Source organism: Lasiosphaeria miniovina, assembly GCF_030549165.1.
Source record: "Lasiosphaeria miniovina strain SMH2392-1A chromosome Unknown B0T26scaffold_5, whole genome shotgun sequence".
NCBI classification, from domain to species: domain Eukaryota; kingdom Fungi; phylum Ascomycota; class Sordariomycetes; order Sordariales; family Lasiosphaeriaceae; genus Lasiosphaeria; species Lasiosphaeria miniovina.
The window spans coordinates 4,919,014-4,946,745 of NW_026848224.1; the positions used below are offsets into that span (position 1 = coordinate 4,919,014).

General features: G+C 52.4%; 11 protein-coding genes across 11 annotated transcripts; 5 read left to right on the forward strand and 6 right to left on the reverse strand.

Annotated features, from left to right (window-relative positions):
- Positions 1–469: 469 nt before the first annotated feature.
- On the reverse strand, positions 470–902 carry B0T26DRAFT_678150 (uncharacterized protein; the record flags this gene model as incomplete). The annotated part of the gene is made up of 2 exons (XM_060440184.1): positions 470–624; positions 686–902. The coding sequence occupies 2 exons, from the start codon at positions 900–902 to the stop codon at positions 470–472; spliced, it is 372 nt and encodes a 123-aa protein (XP_060295194.1).
- A 2,108-nt stretch (positions 903–3,010) lies between these two features.
- On the forward strand, positions 3,011–6,952 carry B0T26DRAFT_742376 (cation transport protein-domain-containing protein; the record flags this gene model as incomplete). Its single annotated transcript, XM_060444103.1, has 8 exons — positions 3,011–3,194; positions 3,267–3,440; positions 3,494–3,618; positions 3,677–3,697; positions 4,539–5,482; positions 5,607–6,088; positions 6,214–6,511; positions 6,571–6,952. The coding sequence occupies 8 exons, from the start codon at positions 3,011–3,013 to the stop codon at positions 6,950–6,952; spliced, it is 2,610 nt and encodes an 869-aa protein (XP_060295195.1).
- A 253-nt stretch (positions 6,953–7,205) lies between these two features.
- B0T26DRAFT_649853 (uncharacterized protein) lies at positions 7,206–9,395 on the reverse strand (the record flags this gene model as incomplete). Its single annotated transcript, XM_060438129.1, has 4 exons — positions 7,206–8,609; positions 8,783–8,862; positions 8,954–9,162; positions 9,232–9,395. The coding sequence occupies 4 exons, from the start codon at positions 9,393–9,395 to the stop codon at positions 7,206–7,208; spliced, it is 1,857 nt and encodes a 618-aa protein (XP_060295196.1).
- Positions 9,396–9,950: 555 nt separating this feature from the next.
- On the forward strand, positions 9,951–10,669 carry B0T26DRAFT_651883 (uncharacterized protein; the record flags this gene model as incomplete). The annotated part of the gene is made up of 2 exons (XM_060438315.1): positions 9,951–10,146; positions 10,209–10,669. 2 exons carry the CDS (start codon positions 9,951–9,953, stop codon positions 10,667–10,669), a joined length of 657 nt encoding a protein of 218 aa, XP_060295197.1.
- A 469-nt stretch (positions 10,670–11,138) lies between these two features.
- On the forward strand, positions 11,139–12,657 carry B0T26DRAFT_718829 (MEMO1 family). Its single transcript, XM_060442394.1, has 2 exons — positions 11,139–11,408; positions 11,471–12,657. Exons 1-2 carry the CDS (start codon positions 11,257–11,259, stop codon positions 12,345–12,347), a joined length of 1,029 nt encoding a protein of 342 aa, XP_060295198.1. The 5' UTR covers positions 11,139–11,256; the 3' UTR covers positions 12,348–12,657.
- A 2,079-nt stretch (positions 12,658–14,736) lies between these two features.
- On the forward strand, positions 14,737–16,015 carry B0T26DRAFT_753939 (t-SNARE; the record flags this gene model as incomplete). Its single annotated transcript, XM_060445763.1, has 3 exons — positions 14,737–14,764; positions 14,850–15,650; positions 15,708–16,015. The coding sequence occupies 3 exons, from the start codon at positions 14,737–14,739 to the stop codon at positions 16,013–16,015; spliced, it is 1,137 nt and encodes a 378-aa protein (XP_060295199.1).
- A 1,242-nt stretch (positions 16,016–17,257) lies between these two features.
- Positions 17,258–18,157, reverse strand: B0T26DRAFT_651266 (uncharacterized protein; the record flags this gene model as incomplete). The annotated part of the gene is made up of 1 exon (XM_060438261.1): positions 17,258–18,157. One exon carries the CDS (start codon positions 18,155–18,157, stop codon positions 17,258–17,260), a length of 900 nt encoding a protein of 299 aa, XP_060295200.1.
- A 701-nt stretch (positions 18,158–18,858) lies between these two features.
- B0T26DRAFT_718847 (anaphase-promoting complex subunit 11 RING-H2 finger-domain-containing protein) lies at positions 18,859–20,197 on the reverse strand. The gene is made up of 4 exons (XM_060442395.1): positions 19,620–20,197; positions 19,530–19,561; positions 19,402–19,465; positions 18,859–19,347 (listed from the first exon to the last, which is right to left on the reverse strand). Exons 1-4 carry the CDS (start codon positions 19,759–19,761, stop codon positions 19,268–19,270), a joined length of 318 nt encoding a protein of 105 aa, XP_060295201.1. The 5' UTR covers positions 19,762–20,197; the 3' UTR covers positions 18,859–19,267.
- A 410-nt stretch (positions 20,198–20,607) lies between these two features.
- On the forward strand, positions 20,608–21,717 carry B0T26DRAFT_753941 (Rhodanese-like domain-containing protein; the record flags this gene model as incomplete). Its single annotated transcript, XM_060445764.1, has 2 exons — positions 20,608–21,608; positions 21,663–21,717. The coding sequence occupies 2 exons, from the start codon at positions 20,608–20,610 to the stop codon at positions 21,715–21,717; spliced, it is 1,056 nt and encodes a 351-aa protein (XP_060295202.1).
- A 608-nt stretch (positions 21,718–22,325) lies between these two features.
- B0T26DRAFT_742384 (uncharacterized protein) lies at positions 22,326–24,863 on the reverse strand (the record flags this gene model as incomplete). Its single annotated transcript, XM_060444104.1, has 12 exons — positions 22,326–22,379; positions 22,506–22,664; positions 22,704–22,793; positions 22,825–22,826; positions 22,877–23,048; positions 23,092–23,246; positions 23,952–24,078; positions 24,169–24,253; positions 24,352–24,420; positions 24,611–24,614; positions 24,654–24,736; positions 24,787–24,863. The coding sequence occupies 12 exons, from the start codon at positions 24,861–24,863 to the stop codon at positions 22,326–22,328; spliced, it is 1,077 nt and encodes a 358-aa protein (XP_060295203.1).
- A 717-nt stretch (positions 24,864–25,580) lies between these two features.
- B0T26DRAFT_718882 (glycoside hydrolase family 18 protein) lies at positions 25,581–27,601 on the reverse strand. The gene is made up of 4 exons (XM_060442396.1): positions 27,220–27,601; positions 26,850–27,133; positions 26,747–26,774; positions 25,581–26,672 (listed from the first exon to the last, which is right to left on the reverse strand). The coding sequence occupies exons 1-4, from the start codon at positions 27,318–27,320 to the stop codon at positions 25,904–25,906; spliced, it is 1,182 nt and encodes a 393-aa protein (XP_060295204.1). The 5' UTR covers positions 27,321–27,601; the 3' UTR covers positions 25,581–25,903.
- Between the last annotated feature and the right edge of the window lie 131 nt (positions 27,602–27,732).

A 27,732-nucleotide genomic window follows, 5' to 3' on the forward strand; every position in this document is an offset into this window, starting at 1 on the left:
GCCATGAGGCTTTCAAGGCCGTCACCGCCAATGACCCTCTGAGGTGTAAAATCCAATATTGAATGTTGTATATATGCTTTGGGCGAGAGGGGGGCCAAGTGCTTGACGCCGGACCGAAGGTCCTACAAGCTACATTTTCACTACCCCCCGAGTTCGAATCAAACTGATAAAGGCTAGATAGAAACGAGGTACCTTGAATCGTTAATTCATCTATTATTCTTGGCCCTTTCTAAGTGTAATGTAAAATCCAAGTTGGTAACATCAGTACATAAGGCCTGCTAGCGAGCCCAATTTCTAAACTCCCCGGGATATCCGCCCCAGTTCGGTGCGATGTAAAAAAAAGATGTTAGTGATACATACTAGTTGCCCGTACTCGTAGTACTTCCAGAAAAGAAAAAAGCTTAAACAGACTAGACGCCAACCCATGCAACGGAAAAGAAAAGATCAGCGGCTTCTCTACGAAGACCTGCTAGCGACTGCTGTTTTTGTAACGCGCATCGGTGGAATACGTGTGGTCAGAGGACCGCGGCTCATCTTTGGCCGTGCTTGAACGGTGATGGTTAATGATAACGACCTCGTTTCCTTTCCTGTCCTTGCCCTCCCTGATGTTGGCGTAATACCCAGCTATACAAGTCCGTTAGTATCAGGAGCAATTCAACCAGGTGGGCGGAGACTAAAGACCTACAAGAAGAGCCGGCACGATAGCGTTCATTGTGGGTGCTAGACCGGGAGGAATGGCCGCTTGAGGAATTCATTGAGCTGGCCGACGAGGAATACGACGAAGAAGATGAATAGTTCGAATAGCCCGAAGACCGACTGGCAGAAGAGGCAGTCGAATATGCCGATCGTGATCGAGTGTTGTCATGAAAGATAACGACGTTGTTTCCGGATTGCGAGGACATCGCCTTGTGATAGCGGATAGAGAAGCAGACGACGAGAAATATGCAAACTGAACTCCCCCCGCGATTGGCACCTTGGCCTGGCTTAAGGATAGCTCAATAGACGGCAAGTAATATCAAGTAATTGGTAGACAACGAGGAGAATGTGGTCTCGTGGCAGAGAGGAGGAGAGACATGGGGGATATTAATAGTAGGCACAAGCTATCGCTCAACCTAGCTACCTGGAAGCAACATAAGATAGTCAAATGTTTGAAGCGGTTCGTGACATCTGTGATAAGCCGCGCCTTGCACTGACTACGGGCAATGCTCGGTGAGGTTCCCCAGGCAGACCGCAAGGCAAGTCCTGGAGCCATTGCCGCCCGCCCTTGTCTGAACAGGAACACACAAAGTGGAGCGACCGAGATGAGTCAATGGCCAGGGGAATGAACCTCTTGTATCAACAAAAGGAGGCACGGGGCGTGCAAACGCGCCGCCGCCGAGTTAATAAACCTCAGTCGCGGGGCTGGGGCCGTGAATTGGAATTCGGAACCTCAGCGCGGGGGACGGGAGGGGCCCTGCTCTCAGGCAGCGAAGCCAGTGAGGGACAAACTGGTGCCAACTAGGTAAGGCAAGGTGGGTAGGTTTGTAGGTAGACAATGGCAACATATGATGACCGTGGCAGAGCTACGATCAGTTATGGGCTGGAAACTGCCATTTCAGGGCTACGGTTGTACACGAAAATGGGCGACTCGGTCACCGGTGTGTTAAGAACGCCAAGCCGCCCTCAACGACTCCAGCCTCCCAATGCCACCACATACGGATCTATCGGTGTCCAGGCACGCCAGGATCGTGCGGCCCTAACTGCCTAACACGATGCGACCCTGTGTGATGCCTGGGCTACCGCGACGAGGCCGTTCAAAAGGCTCTGGGGTTGAAGGTTCTGCCTAAAAATTACAATTGTCGAGCGACCTAGGGTGCAGCTGCTGCCTTCCCTAAGGGCGTGCATCTCGAGCCTGATTGTCTCGCCTGACGGCTCGCGTGACTCACCAAAGCCTAGAAGCCTGAGCCCAATGAGTGATGGGTGCCACAATCCCCAAGAGGTTCGAGTGTGGAAAAGTGGAATAGGTAGGGCGAACTGAGGCATTGTAATGAGGCGTAGATATGGAATTCCTCGGTGAGTTTGTCGTTTGCGACCATCTGAACCAATCACGGTTGCCTCGACTCCTTACCTAAGTTCCGGGTCAAAGACCACGGCCGACCAGACCTAAGGCAAGGTGCACCTGAGATATCGGGCAACTGGCGCTCGCCAATCGCCGTTGACACACCGTTTTTACCGAGCGTTCTCTGCCTCCGCAGTTTGCCCAACCCGTACCTACCTTAGGCAGGGAGGTGGTAACTACGCCGGCGAATGACCTCTGAAGCTTGTGCTCAACCCAAGGCTACCGGTGACATTCGAACCAACACGAAAACGAGGTCGTTGTTCAACTTCTAAGAAGCCCTGTAAATCCAAGCTACTACGGATATCTAAGGCAACCAAGCAACGCTAGGTGTAGTAGAAAGTTGTAGATATCAACGATATTATAGGAGAGTTTGAATTACCATGTATTACCGTATTTATCAAGAAGTACTAGTACTGTAGTACATGATCTACGAATTCGAGTCATCCCTTTTCGCGAATTCGTGCGCTTCCATCAATTGTTTCTTACCCAAAATACTAGTAAGTAGTACCTAGGTACCTACTTGGGTGCCTAGGTAGGTAAGAGGAACCTAGATGTACTTTTCGTTTTCCAAGGAGGGCCGTACGAATACTAGGTTAGGTACCGTAGGTACCTCTAGTACGGTACATTGCCCAGGAACTGAAACTATCACGTCACCCCTCTCACCTTGGAGATGTGGGGTAATTTCGTCAGCGAGGCCAGGAACAAGGCTCTAACTGGCCACTGCTCTGTTGGAAACAGCTTGCTTCCGCAAATCTGTCCTGTCTGGGCCTGCGACACGTCTCCTTTGACGGCGCCGAACACAAAACAACTACACTCCTTCAATCCAATATAGGATCAAACCTCAAGCACCTAATTCACGTATCTGCGCCCACATAAATCTAATTACTACGATTCTAGCAGGCGTGTTTCACGATGCAGCGCATTCTCATGTCGTTGTCCTTACTCGCCTCGGCGGCTGTCGGCGTCTTGGCTGCCGAGACTCTCGGGGTTGATGTCACGCTTCCGGTCGAGTGCGACCGGAAGACTAAGAAGGGAGACAAGATCAATGTCCACTACCGGGGCACACTGCAGTCCAACGGCGAGAAATTCGATGCTAGTCAGTGCCTAGACTGAGACCCTTTGATGCTTTGGTTGATAGAAGCTAACATGCTGCTTTTCCCCACTCCAGGCTACGATCGCGGGTCACCATTCAGTTTCAAGCTCGGCGGTGGCCAGGTTATCAAAGGATGGGATGAAGGACTTCTTGATATGTGTATTGGCGAAAAGAGGACCTTGACTGTCCCGCCCAGTTACGGATACGGCCAGAGATCAATGGGGCCTATCCCTGCCGGGTCTACCTTGAGTATGTCCCTTGCCAAGATTTCGTTGCCCATTTGCTAACAAGCTGTCGAAAAGTTTTTGAGACTGAGCTAGTAGGAATTGACGGTGTGGCGAAGCCCGAGTCCATCGTCACCAAGGTCGCTGTCAACGAGAAAGCCGAGGAGACGAGCGCAAGGCTGGCCGAGAAGGTGGCCAGCGCTGTGAGCGGTGCTGCCGAGGCGGTGAAGACTGTGGTTGCCGACACCGACGATACCCAAGAGCACAATGAGCTCTAGATGGGTTGCTTGTAGTCGGGCTAGGTAAACGCCGGGGCATTCGGGGCGGCAGTCAGGAATACGAGATGCGAATCGCGCTCAGGTAAAGGAAACTACTTGGATCTGAACGGTCTGGGTGCTCTCTTCCAATGCGAGGTAATCCGCATACATATCCGTACATGTATATAATCCTACTCCCAACGCCTAGTCAAGTCAACCCAATACGGACTTTTCAAGATAGGCACTGTGATACTAGGTATACGGTACGAATAGGAAGGTAGGTGCCTGCTTATTGATACATCAGTTTGTCCACAAGAACTGCCAAGGTGCGTCGAGTCGGTGCGGATAGGTAATCATCGTCGAATCTGTTTGCTCGCCGTGGGATAAAAGGCTGGCGGGGCTCGCAACAGGGTATCCGGATTTCGTCCCTGTCAATTTCGGGGTGTGCCCATGGCAGTGCCTACCTAACATACTTATGCAAGGTGCTGTACCTTCCTACTACCTACCTACCTACTTTACATATTACCTCTTACCTACCTAAGGAATGGTACCTTAGTTTAACAGACAACCTAACTTGAAGTTTGGATGTCGGCCGACTCGGGCTTTCAAAGATCTATTGAGGCTGAATGCCGGAGCTAGCGCACGTGCTAACCCAATAGCGTCGTCCAGCACTGGCATTCATTACGGATACTACACCTCTTTCTGAATCTTGTCTTGGATAGGGCTGCGGAACTCCAAGACTCGGATTGTGCCTTGCGACGAAGCTCGTTGGCCCCTCTCCAGCCGCCGCCGCCGCCGCCGCAATGAGGCCCTCGCTGACCGCGTCCGGATTGTCGTGGTGGGATCACGTCGCGAATAAGCACCAGGGGTGCTCCTACCTCCCGCCCCTGAATTTCATCACCCTGCACTATGGCTACTTTGTCAGCGTTTGCCTCGTTGCCTCACTCATTTTCTGGCTGTCATCGGACCCGAGCTGGAGCATCAGCTATACCGATAGTCTTTTCCTTGTCGTCAGCGCCATGACTGAGGCCGGCCTGAACACGGTCAATCTGAGCCAAATGACGACGTGGCAGCAGACCTTGCTGTTTCTACTCATAATATTCGGAAGCTCCATCTGGGTTTCAATCTGGACCATCTTGGCTCGCAAGCATGTGTTCGAAACGCGCTTCTACGACGTGGTCCACGCCGAGCGCATGCGGCGGGCGAGCCGTCCCGGCAGTACAAGCAGCCCGAGTCTTCGGCGCCTGTTTGTCTGGTTTCGAGGAGACTCCGTACTTGCGGCCACAGCTACCGGGAGACCAGTATCTGTATCCGGCAGTGGCGGTCGGACGACCCCCGAGGACGCCCACCCTCGTTCCCGGCCCGCTGCTCCGTCCGACGTGGACCGAATCGAGCCAGCAATGGCCACTTCGGCCAACATCGATGCTGCTGCTGCCGCTGCCACTTCCTCCCTCCAAGTATCTATTGACCCCGTCCATATCGCCTTTGTAGATAGCCCGCACCCAAACACGGCGGCTCATTCCAATGCAGCATCGTCGTCAACTCGGCACCATCGCCCGGGGGGCCGTCTCTCGCGCAGGAACGGCACTGCGCATGGTGGGGACCCAGCGAGCAAGAAGGGCGAATTCAGTATGCGACACTTCCTCTCGTATCATACAGCAGGGAGAAACGCGCAGTTTCACGGCTTATCTCGCGAAGAGCGTGAACACCTCGGCGGCTGCGAATACCGTGCCCTCAAAGTCCTCTCTGTTATTGTACCACTGTATTTCTTCCTATTCCAGATTTTGGGCTGTATTGCGTTGGGCGCTTGGTACGTAGCCGCTCGAGGCATGCGACTATCGATATTCGAACACTGCCTCCAGGGGAATCCGCCTCTGCTCTACTGACAGCATCAAAATCCTCGGCCTGGCGAAGAAGCTAACACCATTGCGCAGGATCAATAACCACCAACCGGGACCGCCACTCGGAAACGGCATCAACCCTTGGTGGTTAGGTGTCTTCAACGGGGCCTCTGCATTCAACAACTCGGGAATGTCTTTGCTGGATGCCAACATCATCCCATTCCAGAATTCCAAGTTTGTCCTGGTGACCATGGGATTGATGATTCTGGCGGGAAACACAGCGTATCCTATCTTTCTGAGGCTCATTATATGGTCCCTTCTCAAGCTTCTGACCTGGACCACTGGGACAAACGAATTTCGCGAGCTCAAGGATACTCTTAGGTTCATCATTGCATATCCTCGACGGGTTTATACCAATCTCTTTCCAGCCCGCCTCACTTGGTGGCTGCTCTTTATGCTCGTTCTGCTCAACAGTATTGACTGGGTCGCCTTCGAGCTCCTCAACCTTGGTAACCCTGCCATTGAGAGTATCCCTCCTGGATCACGCGCGCTCGACGGACTCTTTCAGGCAGTCGGTATGACCCTTGTACAATGATAACTACCGCCATACAAAACTGGCACAATACTGATTACTCTACAGCTGTGCGGTCGGGTGGCTTCTATGTTGTTGCCATCCCGTCTCTCTATATCGGCCTTCAAGTTCTCTACGTGATAATGATGTATATATCTGTTTACCCCGTGGTAATCACGATGCGTCACTCCAATGTCTACGAAGAACGATCGCTTGGTATCTACGCTGAAGACGGGGCCGCCGAGGCAGATCCCGAAAGGGGTTCCCAGCCAGACCACCCACTGGCATCCACACACACACCCTGGCTGGGCCACAGCAGCCCGGCAGCCACGATTGGTCGCGCTCTGCATCGTTCTTTTACATGGCAGGGCGTTGGCGTCCAGCCGCCCTCACAGCGGCCTGAGTCGCGCATTAGCTTCATCAGTCAGTTCGTCATGTCCTTTCATACCACATGGATTTTGATATTGCCACTAAAGCCCGAACTAGGCAAATCCATGGCCAGCTGGCACACGACATATGGTGGCTAGTTCTAGCAACGCTTGTCATTGTGACCATAGAAACGGCCAATTTTCTTGCCGACCCCGTCAACTTCAGCGTCTTCAACGTGATATTTGAGATCGTCTCGGCCTATGGTTGCGTCGGTATCAGCGTAGGTGCCCCTCGAGACTCGTTCAGCTTCAGCGGCGCATGGCGGATAGCCTCGAAGCTGGTGCTATGTGCAGTCATGCTGCGCGGTCGCCACCGTGGGCTTCCTGTCGCGCTCGACCGAGCAGTACGTCTACCTGGCGAGGTATTGCACCGGGAAGAAGAAGAAGATCATCGTATCCGGAGGAGCCTTACGAATCGTCGGGTTAGCCTTGAGGCCTAGAGGGTCTGGATAATTCATCGGCAGACGACAGAAGCAAACCAGAGACACTCCCCAAAGCCCAGTGTTGCTAGAAGCATCATGTTGCTAGAGGCATCAAACGCCAAACAGGAGCTGAATAGAGCAAGGCCAAGAAGAAGACGAGAGAGAGAGCATTAAACCAAGTAGCAATATCGCATTGTTCGTCAATCATCAAGCGGACATGCCTCATTGGGCCCGTGTCTGAGACTGGTCCTGCTATACAGAAACGAGTACACTACCCAAAACAAAGCCTTTTTTGCTTTGGATCCACCATTGTGGACTGCCTCCCCCTCTTCTTTTCCTTGGGTTTCTTCGACTCGGGTGTTGCGCCTCTGCTATTTGGTGGCTGCGCCACAGCGTCCTGCTGGACGGTGTCCCTGATAACACGGCGCGAGAGACATAGATCGATATGCTCGTTGAATATCCTCTCATCAGCAGGCTGTGGCCGGGCACATATCGGACAGTCCCACCATTCTTCAGCGGAAGCAGGTCTGTTCTTCTCTGGGTCTGGCGGGGTTTCATTGCCGCGCCTGTGAAAGGAGTCGTCATCATCCGAGCTCTGCCTCCTGGAGTCTGTGGTGCGCTCCCTTCCAACCCCGGAATAGATGTCCAGATAGTTTTCAGGCCATTGCTCCCATTCTTCCTCCGTCCCCGTTCGTTGAATCCTCGGCCTGTCTTGTTTCTCCGGCTTCAGCCCAAAGAAAGCTCGCGTATCTGGCTTCTTGGCACTGACAAGATGAGTGCATCTTAATCCCATTAGACGTAGCTTCAAACAGGGAAACTCCTGCTCTAGCCTTACCAGCATGGGTAATGAATATCTGTACAGGTCCTCGGCCAAGTATACGGCCTTGGGCGTCACGACTTGGCGCGTAAGGACTTCGTAAGTGTGGAGTTTTACTTTCAGACACAGTGTCCGACCTTTGCACTCGGCCCGTCGCATATCCTTCTCTAGTTCGTCTGCCGTCGACCGGAGTTTGTCGCGCAGCTCGGTCGGGTCGCCCATATCGCGAAACGTACTCTCGGTGCCGACACTTTTGCGGTCATACTCCTCGGCCGGCTGAATGCTCGTTCGTCCCAGGCCAAGGTAGCAGCAGAGGAGGAATTCAGAGGTCTTTTCGCCAAATAGACGGTTCAAATACTGGCGTTGCGGGTAGATATCTCCACACGTCTTGATGCCCACCGAAGCCAATTCTCGTTCCAGAACGCGCCCAACGCCATTGACTTTGCGGCAAGGGAGGTCATGCATAAAGGCCATGATGGTAGTTCGGTTGCGTGGGAGAACAAACTGCCCATTGGGCTTGTTTATGTTCGAGCAAATCTTTGCCAGTCTCGTATTCGCCGCGATGCCCGCAGAAACCGTAATATGCGTCTTCTCATATATCTCCTTGCGCATCTGATCCACCACATTGGCAGGGTCTGTGCCCCGGCTCATGCAGTACTCGGTGATGTTAAGGAAGGCCTCATCAATACTCGCGCTCTCAAACCGAGCATCGTAATTGGATAGAATGTCGCGCACCTCAGCGGCCTTTGCGTTGTACTTGTTAAAATTTAGGGGGAGAAGCACCAGCTCCGGACACAACTTCTTGGCTACGAACCCGGCCATGCCACTGCGACAACCGAACCGGCGAGCAACATAATTCTTTGAAACTGTGTCAGCAGTACGCTCCACGGTTAGGCCCCCACTAGGTCATCTATACTCATTAGGCTAGAAAAGCCCTCGAACTTATTTGCGTTGGGAGCGGGTAGACTGTTTGAGGAAGCTTTGAAATACAAATACAGGGAGGGGCCTGAGATAAAGCGGGAAATACGTACACAAGTAGTGAGGACACCGCCCCCTACAGCAAAGGGAAGGTTCTCTAGTTCGGGGCGATCAAGCAACTCTACGGCCGCATCTTGATTGGCAAGAGAGTTGGTTAGCTCGATCAGTGGCTGATTGGTAAACGGGACTGGCTGATAAGCTGCTTGAATAGGGTGTTTGCCTACAAAACGCGTCGCAGTCAATGTGCACGATGTGCTGGGTTAAGTCGCGCTCAATTTCCAGCTGGGAAATGCAGCTATCGGCGGCCCGTAGGTCATGGGAGAGGTCTAGGGTCTCGATGTCGCTCTTTTTGGCGAGCATTTGCTCAATCTTGGCTGTGAGGACCTTGTCCTTGGCCTCCTCGCGGGTGAAATACTTGGAGCCCTTAGACGCGCTATAGATAACATCTGAGACCTGATGGGGTAAGGGGAGCGTCAAGTTAGCATTCGCTGCCGGTAGGAACTTGCTAATGAAGTAGCGGTGACAAGAGCATGCCTTGGATTGATCAACCGACTCCTGCCCAGCTTTTGTAAGCGAGGGACCCAGCAGGGAGTACTTCAATGACGCGTGCGCAATGCCTTCGGGTGCGATGGCACTGTTGCCGTCTTGCTGTCCCTCAGAGGCCATATTGAAATGCCGTTTGAGGTGAGGGCCACCCAATGTGCATGTGTGATGAGGTTCATCGACTCGGTACGGAGGTGTAAGTTGGTGGGGCTTGAGCGAGTCCTCGCGGTCGCGTTTTAGCAAATGTCGCGTGATGTCCGCCAAATCACGGGACTTATCGGATATTTTGAATCCTAGGGCAACCCCAACTTGACAAGGTTCGATTGACGCGAATGTACGTCCCGCTCTCTTTAACCCTGGCCTTTTGGGGCCCACTCGTCGGTCTTCACGCGTCGCAAGACCCCGTCTCCGTCTCCCTTCCCCAGCCTCTTAAAATTGTGTCACCGACTCCGTACAGTAGCTGCTTTTGCCACTCTCAGAGGCACGCCCGATATTAAACAGCCGTACGGATAACCCAAGGCGACTCAGGAATAGTCGCCACAGGCAGTTTCCTGAATCTCGGTTATTGCTTCATCTAGAATACAACAAACGACAAACGGCGCATTATCATCCATATATTGTGGCAACTATATATTTGTAACATTGGGACACGCCTCCCAGGTTATTTCTACGGTCATAATGACTCTCAAGCGCAAAAGGTCCGAGACGGAGCTCTCTTTCAGCTCAGCCCTCTCATCGCCGCCTCGGCCTGGCAGTAGCAAGTTCAATTTTGGCGAAATGGCGACTTCTCCACGACCTTCGGCACCCTCCCATCTGCCCAGCCGCACCATGAAGCGCTTTCGCGACAACCGTCCGTCGGATGCGGAAGTGCACCGTAAGTTCAACACTGAGGTGGGGGTATGTTCAGCTTCTCGTCTAAATATTTGTCGCTTGTAGAGCATACCCTACAACTTTTGTACTCGGCCCAGCAGCAACAAAATTCAGTTCAGACGCAGCTACGGCCACAACCCGAAACCCCGAGCTCTACCGTTCGGCCGGAACGACACTCCCCAAGCGATCATCAGCAGCGGTCGCTGCACAGCTTCTGGAACATGTCTGTTTCCGCTTCAAACGCCGGCACCCCTTTGCTGGCTTCTTGTTCACCTCTGGCACCTCGGAACATTCCGGAGGGGTGCGAGGACTGCGGAGCTGCGCTAGGCAACAGTCACGCGAACGGCGATGGCATTACCATGGAAGTCGACGGATGTGAGGAGCACAGCTGCGGCGCCTGTGGGAAAATTATTTGCTTCAGCTGCTCCATTAGTAACTTGGGGGAGAATCGACGCTGTCTAGCTTGTGCTCAGCGGCGAGTATGGCTTGGAGGCACTAGATGGGCAACAAGAGTTCATGTTTGCTAGTGCTTGACTTATTAGGAATGGCATTCATTGTCGAAAAGGTCCTAATTTGGATGGGATCGTGTGTCCTGGATGTTGTTAGATATAGCTTGATGGGGGACTTTTTTTTTGCTGCTTTGAGTTTGGGGGTCATGGTCTTTGGCATGCACTTACGGATAGGATATCTAGGTACTGAAGGCGGTTGGCATGGCGGAGGAAGCTTTAACGGCCTTACTACGAAGTGCGGTAACAAGGGTGAGTTTCGATGGAAGACTAGATACTGCGATTTAGTGGCTGGCCATGAGGCTGATGTAGACCATTGTTCAACAAAGGTACAGACAGATAGGTGTCCCTGATTCAATGTTCGATGTCTCCGGTAGGTTTTCGCTCAAAAGGATTCAGATAAGAGCCGGACAACTTCACGAGTAGCCTGGTAATTATGCGGGGTTGAGCTGGTACTGTACGTATTAAGGTTTCCCCTCCCCCGCCTTCCCAGGTTTGGGCCCCTCTACCATCTACGTAAGGTAGTTATCCATCCACTTCAACAGTTTGAAGCATACTTCTCTCTTTGAATTTCTTAATCCGAGGAGTTTTGTCTTGACAGCAACAGCATGGGAACACGTGAAGCCAGCCACGCCGGTTCTTGGTACGAGGATGACCCCGTTCAACTCTCATCGCAACTTAACGAGTTCCTAGGGCGAGTGCCGGATACCTTGGACGAGAGCAGTCTCCCCGTTAGCGGTGCGAGAGTTATCATTGCTCCGTAAGTCTATCTTTGCTGGCTTGTTCATTCCACTCACAGTACTCTTATCATGACCTGAGAAGGCATGCCGGATATACGTACTCGGGGCCGTGTGCTGCCTGGGCCTACAAGTCCCTCGACCTCAGCGCCGCGAAACGCGTATTTGTCCTCGGTCCATCTCACACCTACTACCTCCACGGCTGTGCTCTCTCTACCTTTCACAAGTACGAAACACCATTCGGGGACCTGGTCGTGGACAGGGCTACGGTGGATGAGCTGAGCCGCACTGGTCGGTTCTCCACCATGCCCGCCCGCCGGGAAGTTGAGGAGCACTCCCTTGAGATGCACCTTCCGTATTTGTGGAAGAGGCTTGAGCAAACCTTCGGCACTGGCAGCAATGAATACCCGCCAATAATCCCGATTCTTGTTGGGGATGGATCAGCCGAAGAGGAGGAATCGTTTGGTCAGATCCTGGCCCCTTACGTAAAGGACACGGAAAACGTATTTATTGTCTCGACGGACTTTTGTCATTGGGGCTCCCGGTTTCGGTACCGACCGCAGTACAAGAACGGGCTTATTCGGAACCCAGACGCCTCTGGATCCCCTGGTAGCCCCGATAGTGGAGGGGTTCTTAAGGTCCAACCGATTCTAGAGGATCACGTGGATGCTTCAGATGTACCAGCCATTCATGAAGTTATCAAGATGCTTGATGACATGGCCATGGATGCAGTTCGAACGGGCGTGCATGGAGACTTCTACAAAACTGTTCAAGACACCCAGAATACCGTCTGTGGGAGGCATCCAATCGGGGTTGTCATGGCTGCTCTGGAAGTGCTTGCCAGAGATGGACTTGAAGACGGGAAGGGGAGATTCAAGTTCATCCAATATCAGAGGAGCAGCCTGGTTCAAAGGGTTTCAGAGTCGAGCGTGAGCTATGCATCGGCTTATGCAGTTGCCTGAAGCCTCGCTAAGGAGGGGACATAGCCGACTATACCCGCTCGCAAGCATGGCCATACGTACTGGTGCAACAGCCTAATTATTGTTCTAGCTGCGCAATGAAGACATATCTAGTAAATGTGTTCTTTTGGGGTCTAAAGTACATCTTAAGGGGACTAGGCACCTGCACGTATCGAGTAGTGAAGTGGAAGGAAAGGCTGGTAATCATTAGACACGATGATAATATAATATTTGTATGTACTGCAAGCTCATACTCTGTAACTGTGACGGGGGCTGTGCTCTAGCAGAAATTCTGGAAGCTGGGACAGCGCTTTGAGGCTGTTGTTCGAATGGCGATATCGTGACCGTACATGGAGGGAGGTAGCGTGAGTCACGTGGTCGCACGGACCATGCGCACCCAAGCATGAAACTGGGAGTTGTGCGGCCACAATTCCTTCCACATAGCAATGAGTAGAGAACAACCTTACCCCCAACCTTGGTAGTACTACCACCACCATTTCTAGGCAAGGCCATCAGTGGTATTGACTAGAGTACCACGAACAGCTGGGGTAAGATAAGCATTATATCTGAGAAGCTTTGTCACTTATGTATAATAAGAGAAGCTCAAGCAGAACCTAATTACCTTATTTACGTACCCCATGAGCCGTATAAGTACAACACCTCGTGGTCGAAGGGCACCGGCTCGTGTCTAGGCCATCTAATGTTGACGGGTCTTTACAAGGTCCAAGTGGCTGGGCGGGACCGAGTTGAAGCCAGGACTGTGCCATCTTCCAATTGTGGCACAATTAAGAAACAGCGGCCCAGCGGCCAATATGGCGGGCATCTGTCCCGGTCTTGCAAAGCATTTTAACATGATATTCCGCTGTGGTAAAAGCACTATTCTACTACCCGTTCCATTTGACAGAAACGGGCGCCAATTGATCGGTTAAGGTACCTTACCCAAGGTCCTGAATTAGTGCGTTTTGGAAGCCTTGACAATAACTCTACGTCCAGTGCTAGGTGGGCATATACGAAATATGATATCCGTATGGACGGATACCTGAATCAGGATTACACCATTCGTTGCAAAGTACATACAGAGGTACATACACTCCGTTACAACCCCGGAGCCTGCCAAGGTAGGTGATAGTTAATTTATGTACTCAAATGCTTCCCCAACACTCCAGAGCAGAGGCTGGTTAAAGGCAGCAAACTCCTGCTACTGGAATCTAGGTACGTGCACGCCGCCTCAATACCCGACGTAGAGCGGTTCCAGGAATTTGGAGGTCTGTGTCGCATTGATATCATGTAGGACACTGCACCGCACTGGTACCTGCCGATCCTGCCTGAAACACCCCGTCGCCACCCTTGTCCTGGCCTGCATTAGCTTTAAAGCTCGCTTCTCGTCAAGTGGGTGGATTGTTGCAGGTCATTTGTAACCAGCCAAGCGCGGTCCACTATGACCCACCCTCACCCCTGAACCCCTTGGACCGTTGACATCCAGTCGACTGTCATGATTCAACCGCAGTTCAGACCCTTTTCGTTACTGACGAGAAAGGCCGTCCGCCTTTAGCCCTTCGTTTCTCTTGTGTGTCGTGCTTCGAGCAGCCTGCGAGAGAAAAATACAAGACCCGGGCGATTTAGTTCCTTATTTTACTGGTTATTGTTGCACGTTGCTTAGCTCGGGTTGCGCACTGGGCACCGTTGACAGACACGAGCACACCCGCGCTACATGTTTCTAGACTCGTTTGGGTCCGCCTCCTGAGAATCCTCCCCATTCTTCAACACCTACCGGGCTGTCATTTACATCCTCTACCCTTCCCTAGACCTCTCGCATTTTGGGCCCATCTCTTTATTTGCGGCCGATTTGTTTTGCTCTCTTTCGATTTTCTCGGCAATTCTCTTTACATCGTACTTAGCGTTGCGCAGCGTCAACATCTTAGCAGGTTCTATCGTCCACCTCGCCGCAATTGCCAGCAGCGCCACCGCGCTGCAACCGCCCATCCAAGATGAGTGTCAGTGCTACACCTGGAATTCACTTTTACTTGCTCTTTTTCTGTTAATTCCAGATATGGAGGACCTTCCACTAACACTCAGACAGTACAGGTCAGTCTTGCTCGACTCCGACGACAAAGCACCTAGCGAAACTACACGATAGTGTACCTGATGCGATATACTGACATTGATACTCAGAAAATACAATAACCCTTTCGACGATGCACAGGCTGTAGACGAGGACGAATTTCGAGGGCCTGCCAATGGACGATCACCTCCTACAAACACCTTTGGTCAAAGTCCACGCCCAGGCGGCGGATATGGAGGGCCTGCCCCTGGACGAACGCCTCCTGCCAGCTTTGGCCAAAGTCCACGTCCAGGTGGGGCGGGAGGGTCAAGATACAACCAGGGTCCCGCAATGCAGCAGTATAACAGTTACGATGGAGGTAAGTCAAAATCGCGGTTCATTCGTGAATTTGCGCGGTTGTTGGTCATTTCTTCGTTGGAACGATTCTAAACAAATCTCCTTAGCAACAAGCAACGTTGAAATGAGGTCGCTTGGGCAGACCCCTCCAACATCGTTCGGCCCAGCGAACCCAGGCAATTCACTCAAAGTTTACATGGACGAATGCGAATCCATTAGATTCTATGTCGATAATGAGATAAATGGCCGGCTCAAGGACCTAAAGATTGCGCAGAGGCGAGTCCTGAACGAAGTCGACACGTCAAGCGGGACCTCATCCAAGCAAGCACTAGAACAGGAGTCGGCGAGCATCATGAGCTCTTTTCGGGACTTGACGTTGCGCGTCCGAAAAGTGAGGTCGGCCCCCCAGGGTCGGGCCGGGGCTCTTGCATTCCACGCAGAGGAAGCCAAGAAGAAGGTCGAGCTTGCGCTTAATGCCTATCGGAAACAAGAAAAAGAATACAGTGACGATATGCAGGCTCAGATGGTACGCCAATACCTCATCGTGAGACCAAACGCCACAGAGGAAGACATAGCCGCAATTGTCGAGAACGCCAGTGGCCCCTCGGCCATCTTCGAACAGTCGCTCATGAACGGAAACCGACTGGGCGAGGCGAATAGTACGCTAAACAGAGTCAGACAACGGCAAGCCGAATTGGAAAAGATCGAGAGGACTATGGCCGAACTGGCCAGGTTGTTTAATGACATGGCAATACTGGTCGAGCAACAATCAGCCCAAGTGGCAGAAGTTGAAAAGACCGTGGTTCAGACTAATGATAACCTGGTGGAGGTGGTTAGCGAGACAGGCCAGGCTGTTACTTCGGCAGTATCAAGGCGTAAGAAGAAGTGGATTTGCCTCGCTATTTGCGGTATGTTCCACCATGTCATTCTTCCTGTTATGGTGCCTAAGCTAACTCGTTTCCTAGTTGCTATCGTTGTCGTTATTGCTGCTGCTGTGGGTATTTACATTGCTGTCAATCGTGCCGCGAGTGGTGCAGGTGGCAACAAGCGCAATGTCCAGCGAAGTGTTTCCGACGATGTCGTGATGCATACAGCTCGCGCTGTCGGATTTTCTAGCGAGCCTCCGGTTGCTCGTGTCTATGCACAATCTAAGATTGTCGTTCCCAGCAGCGGCCGAACTCATCGTCTAGCTCTAAAGAGGCATCTCAACAGTCGGCGATACATGCTTCCAGACGACTTGACGGGCGAGAGCGACACATCTGTCGAGAAGTGATAGGTCGCATTTCTTAAGTGGGTGCCAAACCACTGCAGTCAGCCGTCTAACTGCCACAAACTGTATAAATACCTTGGAGGAGCATTCATGGGATGCATGTCATCAAACCAGGTTTTCCCATGTACTTGCTAAAGATCGTTTATGGAGTTACGGGGCGTTTGGCAAACTATTTCTTCTTCTCTTTAATCTGTAGCGTTGTCGTGCTGGCTTCGTATTTTGGATGGACATGGACGACTTCACGTAGTCGTCGGGGCTACTAAATTACCTCTTAGTTCGTGTTTTTTTGCGAATCAAAGGACCTGACCAAGGTGTTTACCCCTTTCCAGGTTGGTTCCGGTGCTTTTACAGCCTTGACGAGTATCTACCAGGTCCTATTTTAAACACCCGAATCAATCGGACACAGTATTTGAAATTACTTGGCCTTGGTGTGCCTAGTCAGCACCGGAACTCGATTGTTGGGTTTTGGAACAGGCAGGATGTATTGTGGCGTATGGTCTTGGGATAGACCATGGGTACAATAGCTTTCTCTTGTTTTGAACTTGAAAGGTGTAGGCCACCATTTCGTTGAAAGCCCGAGTAAGTGGTATTTCTCATGTTGCTTCCTTGATTAGTCTACCTACCTAGTTACGGACGACGATGCACCCTTGATGCTGCTACTTGACCAGTTGGGCAGCTAATACAACGAGACCAACTTATGACCAAGGTAGAATACAATGTGAAACAGCAGGCTAGGGATCAAATGCGCTGCGAGCCTTGTACAACGAACCTCTTAAGCCAAAAATACCATATTCACCGTCTTGAGGAGGCGAAATAGCACGCACTATCTACGTTGTAGTAGTCTCGAGCTCCATTTGTCAATGGCAAATGACCCTTTTCTGCTCACGACTGGCTCGGACAACATGCCGGGCCGCTGAAGCATACGGGATACTGCTCATCAAAATTGCTGATTTGTTATCATTTGGCCTCAAGAGGACTTTTTTTTTACAAGAGACCTTTCAGGATCAGCGGGGACCACACTACCTTGGGAGTAGACCAGAAGGAGCCAGACGTGGATGACATTCGTCCAACCGCAAGTCGACATAACCTTGACTATGATCGTTGCCGGCTTCGGGGTCGCTGGTAACTGGTTGAATTTGTGTTAGATATGAGGTCCTTAGGAGAGAGATTGTCGCATAGACGACCGCGGAGGCCACCAAATGCGAAAAGTCTGGTTTCTTTCGCCTAGAAGACGTACCACGCCGCTCAATCACGACCCGCACCCCCCTCAGGCTGATCGCCGTCATCCTTGCAGTGTTTCTCTCCCCCAGCTTCAACAACACGCCGGAGAACTCCCATCCGTTTCTCAAACTCCAGGAGCAAGCCAGTGTATTCCTCCCCGGCCGGCTGCTGTTGTCGTGTGCCACTAGCCCCTGATGACTGCAAATCCGCCTCAGGCGTCGGCGCATTTACAGGCCCGGTAAGCATAGCGGCGCCGGAAGGCGACTCGAGGCTCACGCCTTCGATTCTCAAGACCAACGCACCAAGGCTACTGCTACGCCCGACCGCCAAACTGCCACCATCACCTCCTTCCATACGACCCACACGGGCTGATACGACAGCCCAGTCAGGCGACAGGCTGCTGGCCCACACCACCTCAAATCCGGGGCCTTCTATTGCTGGAGCCATGTCAAGAAGTATGGCGCGATCGCGGCCGCTGTCCGATCCGGCATCCTCACGGTCGCCCCAGCTTCCTGCTCTGTGGTGATGGGCTAGGGCAGCCGTGAGATCATCTGCGTCGTCATCGGCAAATATGTAGTGAACGGTTGGGTGGTGGGTCGTTTGGCGTTGTGATGGATGTGTGCTTGAGGCAAGGAGGGTGAATATGGGGGTAAAGGAGGGCTGGGACGGCGGCGACGAGGATAAAGGCGCGGGATCACCCAAGCCTTCTGGGGCTGGTGCTGGTTGCGGGGAATTCGAATGCGCCACAGAGGGCCGTGGGAGAGTTGAAGCCTCGTGGTGGTCTCGGTCTCGGTCTCGGTCTCGGTCTCGTCGTAGACTAGACTGGCTTGTGCGACTGGCCACCGAGGGCCGCGGACTTGGTGAGATGGTTGAGGGGTAGCCAGCGGCTGACGAGCCGGGGCGGCCGCTGCCGGTTTCTGCCATCAGACGACCACAGCGACGACAGCACGGGTCGGCGCGCAACTAGGGAAGGCGGCAATATGAGCGACTAAATGCAGGCGTGGAACACCGGCGTCGCGGACACAAACGATGATGGGAGGTGAGTGGGAGAGGTCGAGCGATCGGTTAAGGTCGTTGGCGTAGCGAGCCACCAGGCAACCAACCCTCAGACCTAGGTAGGTATAATGTATCCCTCAGGACAGCTCAACTCCTACCCGACACGAAAGGCTGTAAAAGAATTGCCAGACTTCCCAGGTTGACGCATTGCAGGACAGGTTTACCAGGTCGCCTTGGTAGGTATGTACGAATACGTACCTGGTCGTTTCATTGGCGAAATTGACGGAAGCCACCATCTACCTGGTAGGTGGTACGTAGGCAGGTACATAATAAAGCTGAGATGGAGCTCTTGGGGTAAGCTGATCGCGGATCGCAAGGCTTATCTTATCTCAGCCAGCCTTCCACGCATGTGACAATACTTCCGTACATACACCGTGACTTAGTACGTACTCCGTACTAGTACTACCATGCCGACTAAGGTGCTAGAGTTTCTCCTACGTAAGGTAACAACTACCTAGGTATGCCGAGCCAACTAAGCAATTAACTCTCAATACAGAGCAATGGTACCTTGACCATGAATACCTAGCCTAGTGAACCTACATACCCGTATGCTTGCTGCTGGTGGGTAGCCCAGGTAAATAATTGGGAGTGACAAATTCCGAATTTACTCTATCTGTACGGAATAATCGTGGCAAGCGTTCCCCCCCGACGAAGTGCCAGCGCTTGCTCTAAAGTTCAGCCAGGATACTGTTCACGACGATCGCCAGGCTTATTATTTTTAGACTCGGACTGCTAGCAGCAACCATTCTCCATCGTCGTTACTCTAGCTATTGCCATGCGGTTGAAATCCCCCAAGCGTAAATCAGAATGCTTGAATGTATATATAAATTGCAGGCCTTCTGTTTTGCGTGATTGGATTGACAATAACTGCGCAGCTTTGTCCTCCTTTTTGTCAAGCTGGGTGAAATAATACAGGACATGTTATGTGCTCTTGACTGGACGTTTATCTCATACCTCGGATCAATTTCACTATCTAATCTAATCCGCAACCTGAGTCTCGGTCGACCCTTGAGTATGGTCAATCGACGGCTCGTTTAGCTGTTCGCTCCATTCAAACTCTGCACGCCGTTATTAGCTGAGCTTTGGGCCCACAAGGATACAACGAGACTCACTCTGCCGACACATCGGGCACTGGCCCTTTGCCGAATCTTGCTTTATCCACTCGAGGATGCAGTGCTAGAAGTTTGTATTGGAATCAGCTCGATGTCAGAGAGAGAACAAGCGGTTGAACAATACAGACCATGTGGAAGTTGTGCCCACACTTGCCCGACACTGCGCGTGCATCAGCAATTTCCTTCCCCCCGTCAGATGTTGTCCGACTAATACGTACAAAGACTGCAGTCATCGCCGGGATATTTGCATGCTGGGCATGTTCCGTCGAAGTGCACTTGGCAGATACCGCAAACATCGTCCTCTGGAATGTCCCATCGCCAGGTTGCGACAGCGTTCCAGTTCTTGATCTTGACCTTCATGGTGAATACAGGTATGGGAGAGTTGATGTTACTTGCTGTCTCGCAGCGAATTTAGCAGAAGCCGTTCACCAGATCCCTTCAGCCTTCGGTTGAGCAATCTTCAATGTATGGTGTGAATCTTGGGGAACGTATACTAGTCGCACAATCAGTACTGTGGCCATTTCTATGGTTGTCACACGAGACAGCTATGAATGGAGTAATATAGACCTTGATGTTCAGTGGCTGAGGTGATGGCAGTTCGAGATCCAGACTAGGTAACCTTAGTGCCAATACTATGGTAAAGGAACTAAACAATACTGTATTTACTTCCTACCGGACAAGGAAGCTCGTACCACTGGGTGGGATTTATAACACTTTGTGCCCACCAAGGTAAGGTACGGATGGTACGTACGAATACCTTTGTATTGTGTTATACAATACATACTGACAATACAGATACATCCACATTCCTTGGTCCAGCTCCAATTGGGAATGCTTCCCGTCTCTGACAGCTCCCGCCACCCCCCCTCCCCAATTCAACCTGATTTCAACGGCCAGCCCTCAATAGGATCAATCCAACCTTCAAAACCCCGCATCTAACGGTTCGCAACTTTGCTCCTGAGCGATTAGACATTCTTATTGTCCCCTAGGTTGTTACTATTCCAGCCCCCCACTCATTCCCACATATACCTGGGCCGGGAATCCTAGGAGAGGGTGATTTTGAGGCTCTTGGACTGATAAAAAAACGCGAGTCCTAGACGCCATCATCGACCCCTCCAAGTTACCTGGTTCAACGTTCAAAGCCTCCCTCCTGGCCTCCTGGAAGCAAGCTCAAGAATAGCTGGCACACCAATTGACGTCTCTATCATGGCCTTGCTTACTGTGGTGCGCCCGTTACGGGTGTCACTCCAGCACAGCACGCGGCCAGTCTGTCGCAGCTTCTTTGGCTACTTCCAATCCCCTAGTCCTGCGGTCGCCGCTGCGGCGCCGCGCCGATCGTTTTCCAACTACCTTGTGACCCCGAAAGAACTCTCAGAAGCTCTGAAGAAGAGCCCACCCTCACCCATATCGCCAGAACCGCGGGTGATTCCGCTCTGCGCCTCTTGGTTTCTTCCAAACGACCCAGAAGGACGTACCGGTCTCCAGGTTTTCCGGGAGAAGCGTATCCCCAAGGCACGATTCTTCGATCTGGACAAGGTTATCGACAAGCGCAGCCCCTATCCACACATGCTACCGAGCCCTAAGCACTTTGCTGAGGCCATGAGCGAGCTAGGCATTCGCCGCGAAGATACAGTGGTGGTCTACGACAGCCGTGAGCTGGGCATATTTAGCGCACCTCGTGTAGGTTGGACTTTGAAGGTCTTCGGTCACCCCAGTGTGCACATCCTCAACAACTTTAGGCTATGGGTCGACCAGGGTCTACCAACCGAGTCTGGCAATGTCTGGACGGTTGAGTGCGGACCGTATCCGATTCCCGAGATGGATGATGCCAAGGTGGCAAGCTACGAGGAGGTGCGTGAGGTTGCCCTGGATTACAACAAAGAAGGTGCGGAGGGTGTTCAGATCCTGGATGCCAGATCACATGGGAGATGGACTGGCAAGGCTCCTGAGCCGAGGCCTGGTTTGTCATCGGGCCACATTCCTGGATCCATCAACATCCCCTTTGACTCCGTGCTGGACCCGGAGACCAAAGCGTTCCTACCTACGGAAAAGTTGAGAGGTTTGTTCGCCAAGAGTGGTGTTGATCCAGCAAAGCCCATCATTGCCAGCTGCGGGACTGGGGTCACAGCTTGCGTGCTCGAGACCGCGTTGAGCGAAGCTCAGTACGGCTCACCAGAGAGTAGGAAGGTGTATGACGGGAGCTGGACGTGAGTCTCCTCTGTCAAGTCTTGATCAATGTCTTATTTACTAACAACACACAGTGAATGGGCGCAGAGGGTAGCCCCCTCCGAGTCTCTCATCAGAGAAGAGGAGTGAACAGCCCGCATAGAAGTACCTTTATCCCCCGCTATGGCCTACTGTACATATCCAGCTACCTATAATTCGCTACGCTGAACTTCTTCGGCTTTTGGCACGGCCTCGAGGGTTGGGGCAGGCATTTCCATGCTATGTGGGCCTGCGTCTAGCCTGTTTATTCGCGCCGGAAATCAAAGAAGATCGGGGCAGAGATTGTCCTAATAGCAGCTTTGTTTTGGGCGACTTTTTTTTTGAGGGGAGGGAGGCAGTAAAACTGTACATGCATGCTTGATCGGGCCAGAGATTGCCAGGAGACGGCCTGACGACTAACAGCATCGGTCCACGTCAGATAGTAGCCAGTGGACTGGTTTTATACTTATCTCTCTACACGGCCGTGGTGAAAAATACATTGTCAGTATGGTGTTCTTGCCAATCACCTCAACGCCCACCCAGAGCTGGCAAGGCCACTGATTCTACCTGCGGTCTTGGTATGATAGATAGATGCCACAGCAATTTTAGGGGAGTGCCTTCTACTGTAGGTTTAGGGTCTCCTTTCCCAGACCAGAGCTGAATCTTGGCAACCCCAAAAGACAGGTCCATTAACATGTTAACAGTTGCCTCTGTCTCTTCTACAGCTTCTGATATTCCGCTAGGTGGTATTCCTTCTTGATGGCATCGGCGAGCTATAGCAGCCCCGCAGTCAGTCATTGTACGGCAGGGTGTTCGTATCCAGAAAGACCTGGGCTGCGTGCCCGTAACCAAGAGGAAAAGGCCGGGGGAAAGCCCAAGGGCTTTGGAGGAACACCGACCTTCTCTGCTGAGGCATACATGGTCGCTATCGGGGCCGCTGCAATCTGCATGGGCCAGAAGCCTATATCGGCAACTCGGAGCCCTGCGACGCCATATACCTTCTGCTCGCTCAAGACGACACCACCCAGCTCCCTGGGCATCATGGCGGCAGTACGGCACTAGTGCGCGTTGGACGGGTTGATCTGGTCGCGCATCACCGCAGCAATCTCGTCGTCCGTCATCAGCTGGGCCCCAAAGGGACTGGCCTCGACGGGGTCCAGCGTGCGCATCGCAGGCGCCGAGAATATCTAGCGGTGCTTGCGGGACAGCGCCATGTACACCTAGAGGTCGATGGGGTCTGTTGCCGTCCTATAGTCGATCAGCGAGCCACGGCTTAGCGGCTTTTCGTGGTATATCACAGCCGAATCGGCGGTAGATAGCCCCACTCCGACTGTAGAGTTTTCGAAGTGCTGGAGTATGAAGCTGCGCTGTGCCTTGTACCCCTCGAGTATGGTCGGGTCGACGTCGGCCGGGAGCGAGTCGGCCGGGTTCCGCACGCGGGCCTAGGCCACGATCTGCTTGTATGCTGCTGTGGCGCCGCGCAACGAGACTTCCAATGTTTGTGCTGAGCGTGCTCATTATGGTATATAGCCCCTTTCTAGCCGAGTCATAGAGTGCCCGCTGCTCGGCGTTATACGTGGCATTGCTGAGCAGGGTCCCGGAGTTGGGCTCGAGGTTCGCGCCGACTGATGCCGGGTTAGCTGCGAGAGGAAACAATGGCCAGCCATCCGTCTCTTTGGCAGCCGGCATTAGATCAACTCACAGGTGTAAGGCACCGTCAGCGTGGGCTGGTCCTGAAGATTCTGTCCAACACCGGGAAGGTCGACGACGATAAGTATACCGAACTTTCGAAGCGGTTTTGAGAGCCCGATGCCTGAAAGCTGGAGGAGCTGTGGCGTGTGGAAGCTACCCGCTGCAAGGATGACCTCGTTGGACGCGTACACCGTCGAAGAACTCTCGCCGCCAGACGGTACATAGTTGACGCCAACGGCCTGCTTGCCACGGAAGAGAACCTTGGTCACGGGGTTGGATGCGAGTACGTGGTAGTTTGGGCGTGAGGCTATGACCCTGTCGTAGTGATTTCGTCTGGCATAGCTCCTAGTCATGGTCGTGGTATCGAGTACAGTGGGGATCTAGAAGATTCCTATCCCATACCTAGCCATCAGACTGACTGCAGTCATCGCGCGTAGGGACGGACGGTATTTGGGCGACAATCTGCTCTACATACCCTGCTTGTCTCCCGAGTTTGGGTCTTTGACGGGCTCGAGACTTATTGACTTGGCAGTATTCTACCAATTCGCTCTATTAAAAGCTAGCTTTCGATCGTGGTCTACCTAAGGTGTACTTCTTTCCGGGGAACTCGAACTCGAACCGACGCCACAGACGGAATTTGGCCTGATACTTACCGCTGCCTAGGAAGAAGTAGTTTGGATACGAGTTTTGCACCGGTCCCGAATTTCCACGAAACGAGTCATCCCATGAGATGTTGCCAGCTCTTGCAAAAGTCGGATCTGGGCGAGTGAAGTTTTCGCTCTGTCCGAATTGGCCAGTCAGTGCTGGTCTTGCAAGACATTGGCCCCGGCCGCCTGAGTACCTATTTTGCCAGCCGCGTACTGTACCTACCTTGAGAAAGAACGGAAGGAGACCTTTACAGTGCCACCCGAGGTTACCAGGTGAGCTCCATGCGTCGTAGTCTCCTTCGTCGCCCCTGCGGTCAGGGTAGGTAGGTAATTAGCCCGTCGTCAGCACTGGACTGCCATATCACACTCACTCGTGATAAACGTAGGTATTGGTCTCTTAGCTAACCTGAGAAACACTATGGCGTGGATAGCGCTTCTGCCGCCAACGACCTTCACGCACACGGTACCGATAGATCTATTGTTAAGTCCCACCTGTGGTACAGTAACCAGGTTCGGTCAGAAGTAGAGGCATGGAGCACAAGCACCTAGTATTAGAATGCCGTCCTCGCCCTTGTCAAAAGGGCTGGCCTCGAGAATGAGGACACTGAATGTGCTAGATATTAGCCAGGCCCCATTGTGGAATCAATGACCATGCCAAAAATAACTCGACTGCGGTCAAAACACAAGGCGAGGTTGTCAGTTACCTACCACTTGGGTCCTCTGTAAGTCGGTCCGCAATGGTGAGACCAGCGATACCAGTCCCAGTAATGAAAAATGTGTAGTTTGACCCACTGTTTGGCAGTCGACAATGGTTGCGTGGCGTGGTACTAGGCCGAGGCACAAGACGGTAACCGGAGCAACCACCAGCATCAGGAGCAGCGAAATTCCGCCCATACAGACACCACAAAAACGAGCCATTGTCGAGGTTCAAGAGTATCTCCGCCGAGGGGGGCCTTCGACAGACAAGAAAATTCTCAAGAAAAGCGGGAGCCGTGTAGGCAATGCCCCCCAAGGCTTAATACTCCTAGGGTGGTCGGCATGTTGACTGGATACGTCGAGCCAGTGAGCATATACTACCACATGGCAGTTACACAAGAGGCCACTAGCGCCGCTGGAGGATGCGGGATAGCTGCCACCGTTACATTGCTCTTGGGAGGCTGGCCCCCAGCTCGGCGAGAGAGACGGCAGAGAATCCAATGAACCGAAATCAGCCCCCAATCACCAGCTCTCCGCCCTGGAGATGCAGTCTATACTTCCATTTCATGCAAGCTCGACCAACGGGAGTGGCCCGAGGAGCAATGGCTTCGCATCAAGGCATTGAGCCTGGAGGCCTTTGAGTCCACCTACCTTGGCCACCTAGTTCATAATTACAACATGTATTTACCTATGGCCGGGATAAGAGCGTGCGGGACTTGAAATTGGGTTGGGCTCACCTAATTTGGTCTGTCGTTGTTGGGCAGAACAGCTTTGATTTTGAGGGATTTCAATTGCAGTTGCCGTCGAGCACTTCTAGTTAGTCTCACTAGGGTGAACGACATCATACCGGGATTTACGATTAGTACAAGTAGCATTGCTGATCGAGCGGCCTAGGCGGAAGTTTATTGGCTTTCCAGTCTAACACAGGGAATAGGAGGAGACGATATAGTTTGCCATCGATCTGGAAATTACATATACTTCTCGTCTAGACTGTCAACTAGGCGGGCTGGCAAAGAGGCAGGTAGGCAGGTAGCATTGACTCGAAACCGTATATGGTTATGATTCCTCGACAGTCGTACCACGCCTACACATACCAACTAGTATTCCAACCAAGAGTATGCTCGGTCTAACGTGTTACTCATGGCTTTCCGACATTAAGCCACCTTACCTACCCACTCCACAATCCAGCACACCACCGCAGTGGTTGCTTCCAAAATCCTGCTAGCCGCTTCCGTTCTCTATACCAGTGGCAAACATCCAACCTATAACTCCTCCTTCGCGACTCTGGATCTTAAGTGTTCGGCAAGACCCTCGTTCAAGGCTGCCAGATGCTCAAAAAGAGGCGCATCTTCACCCAAGCCCCAGGCAAAGACACCACCAAGCCCCCTCTTCTCCAAGACAAGCGGAAACTTACGCTTGATGGCATCTGGCGTGTCAAATGACCACCATAGATTCTCCGCCTCGTCCCAGTAGTAGTAACCCCCTTGCTGGTCGTCATAGGTGCCTTCACCAAGCGCCCTGGTAAATGACTGGGCGACGTTTTCTGGGACAGAATCATGCCAGGAGAAACCGCCGCCGCGACCAAGATCTGCTCCTGTCTCTGGGTCTTCCAGAAGAAGTGTAGGGCAGCCAACAGGCGAGGCGGCGCTACCACAGGCCTCATGCTCTGTCTGGAAGTACTTGGTATAGAAAGCAAAACCGAGGTTTAGCTTCCCGGGGTCCGCACCAGCCGCAATATAGGCATCAACTGCCTCCAGACTCAGCTGAACGCCCGTATGATGCTTGGTCACAGTATCGCGGCGGTTCATGAGATCGTATGTCATGACGTTTAGGAAATCGAGATGGTGCATGATGCGTGGCACTGTTAGGCTTGTAAAAGCCAGCATATCGCGCTCGAGCCCGGGAACTGCGGCAGAGATGATCTTGTCGGGCCCTAGAGAGGCACGTAGCTCCGAGAGGAGAAGAGGATAGGCGGGAATTTCCCACGCTTTGGCATAGTTTGGAACCTGCTTGTAGTCCTCGCCATTGCCTCTAGATATTTTGGTCGGCAGGGAGCACTAAGTATCAGCATCTGATATCTCGACAGAACCGGAAGATCAACCCACCCCGGGTACTCCCAATCGACGTCGATTCCTATACACGCCTGTATTAGACTTGGGTGACTAGACTAGACACTAGGTACGCAAGACGGGAGGAATAACGACGAACCATCTACACCGGTAGCTCTGACCATGCGGGCAACATTGTCGGCAAACCTCTTGCGGGTCTCGGCCGAAGTGGCAGCAACGGAGAACCCAAGCGTGTCCCCCCAGCCGCCAATGGCAATCATGATCTTCGTCCCCGCCGGGAACTTAGGCCGGAGGTCGGCGACAGTGGCGAATAGAGGCCAGTCGGACACATCTGGGTCATTAAATGTGCCAGGACGCATGAATGCCAACGCTACATGGGTCACATATTTGAGCTGTTCAACCGCGGGCACGACAGGGTGTTGTCTATAGATACGAAAAGGCGCGTTAACGACTGAGATATTGCTGGCTACGGAACCACGACCAGGTCGTTGGCAGAGGGGCCTTGTTACCCAGTGAGGTACATGATGCATCTCGGAGGAGAACTCATGGCAACCTCTGCTGCCATGCACAACGATAGCCAGTGCAAAGCGAGGGACCAATTAAATCTCATATTAACCACCCGCAAAGCCTCTTTCTTATCACTGGCGTGTGTCGCTCAGCAGCTTGAGACGCGTCGCTCGTTAGATCGGGCTGTCAAGATTCAAGAGCGATTAAAAAGGTTGATATGCGGGAGGTTCTGAGTGATGTAACTATCGCCTAATAAGCTGGGCAATATGGATGTTTTTATACGTAGGTGCCTGGGTATTGATTGTGGCCTAATAAAGCTCATTGATGTTTACGGTATACATGAAGCTCATGGGAATTTGGGGAGATGTTAGCGAAACACATCGCGAATTCGCGACAGCTTTAGGTGGTGCACTCCATAGCGCGTCCTTATACAGATATCCTCGTCTGATACGCAGGACATGCAGTACGGTACTGTACACACAATACTCTGTAGTATCCATATGTATTGTATGTAT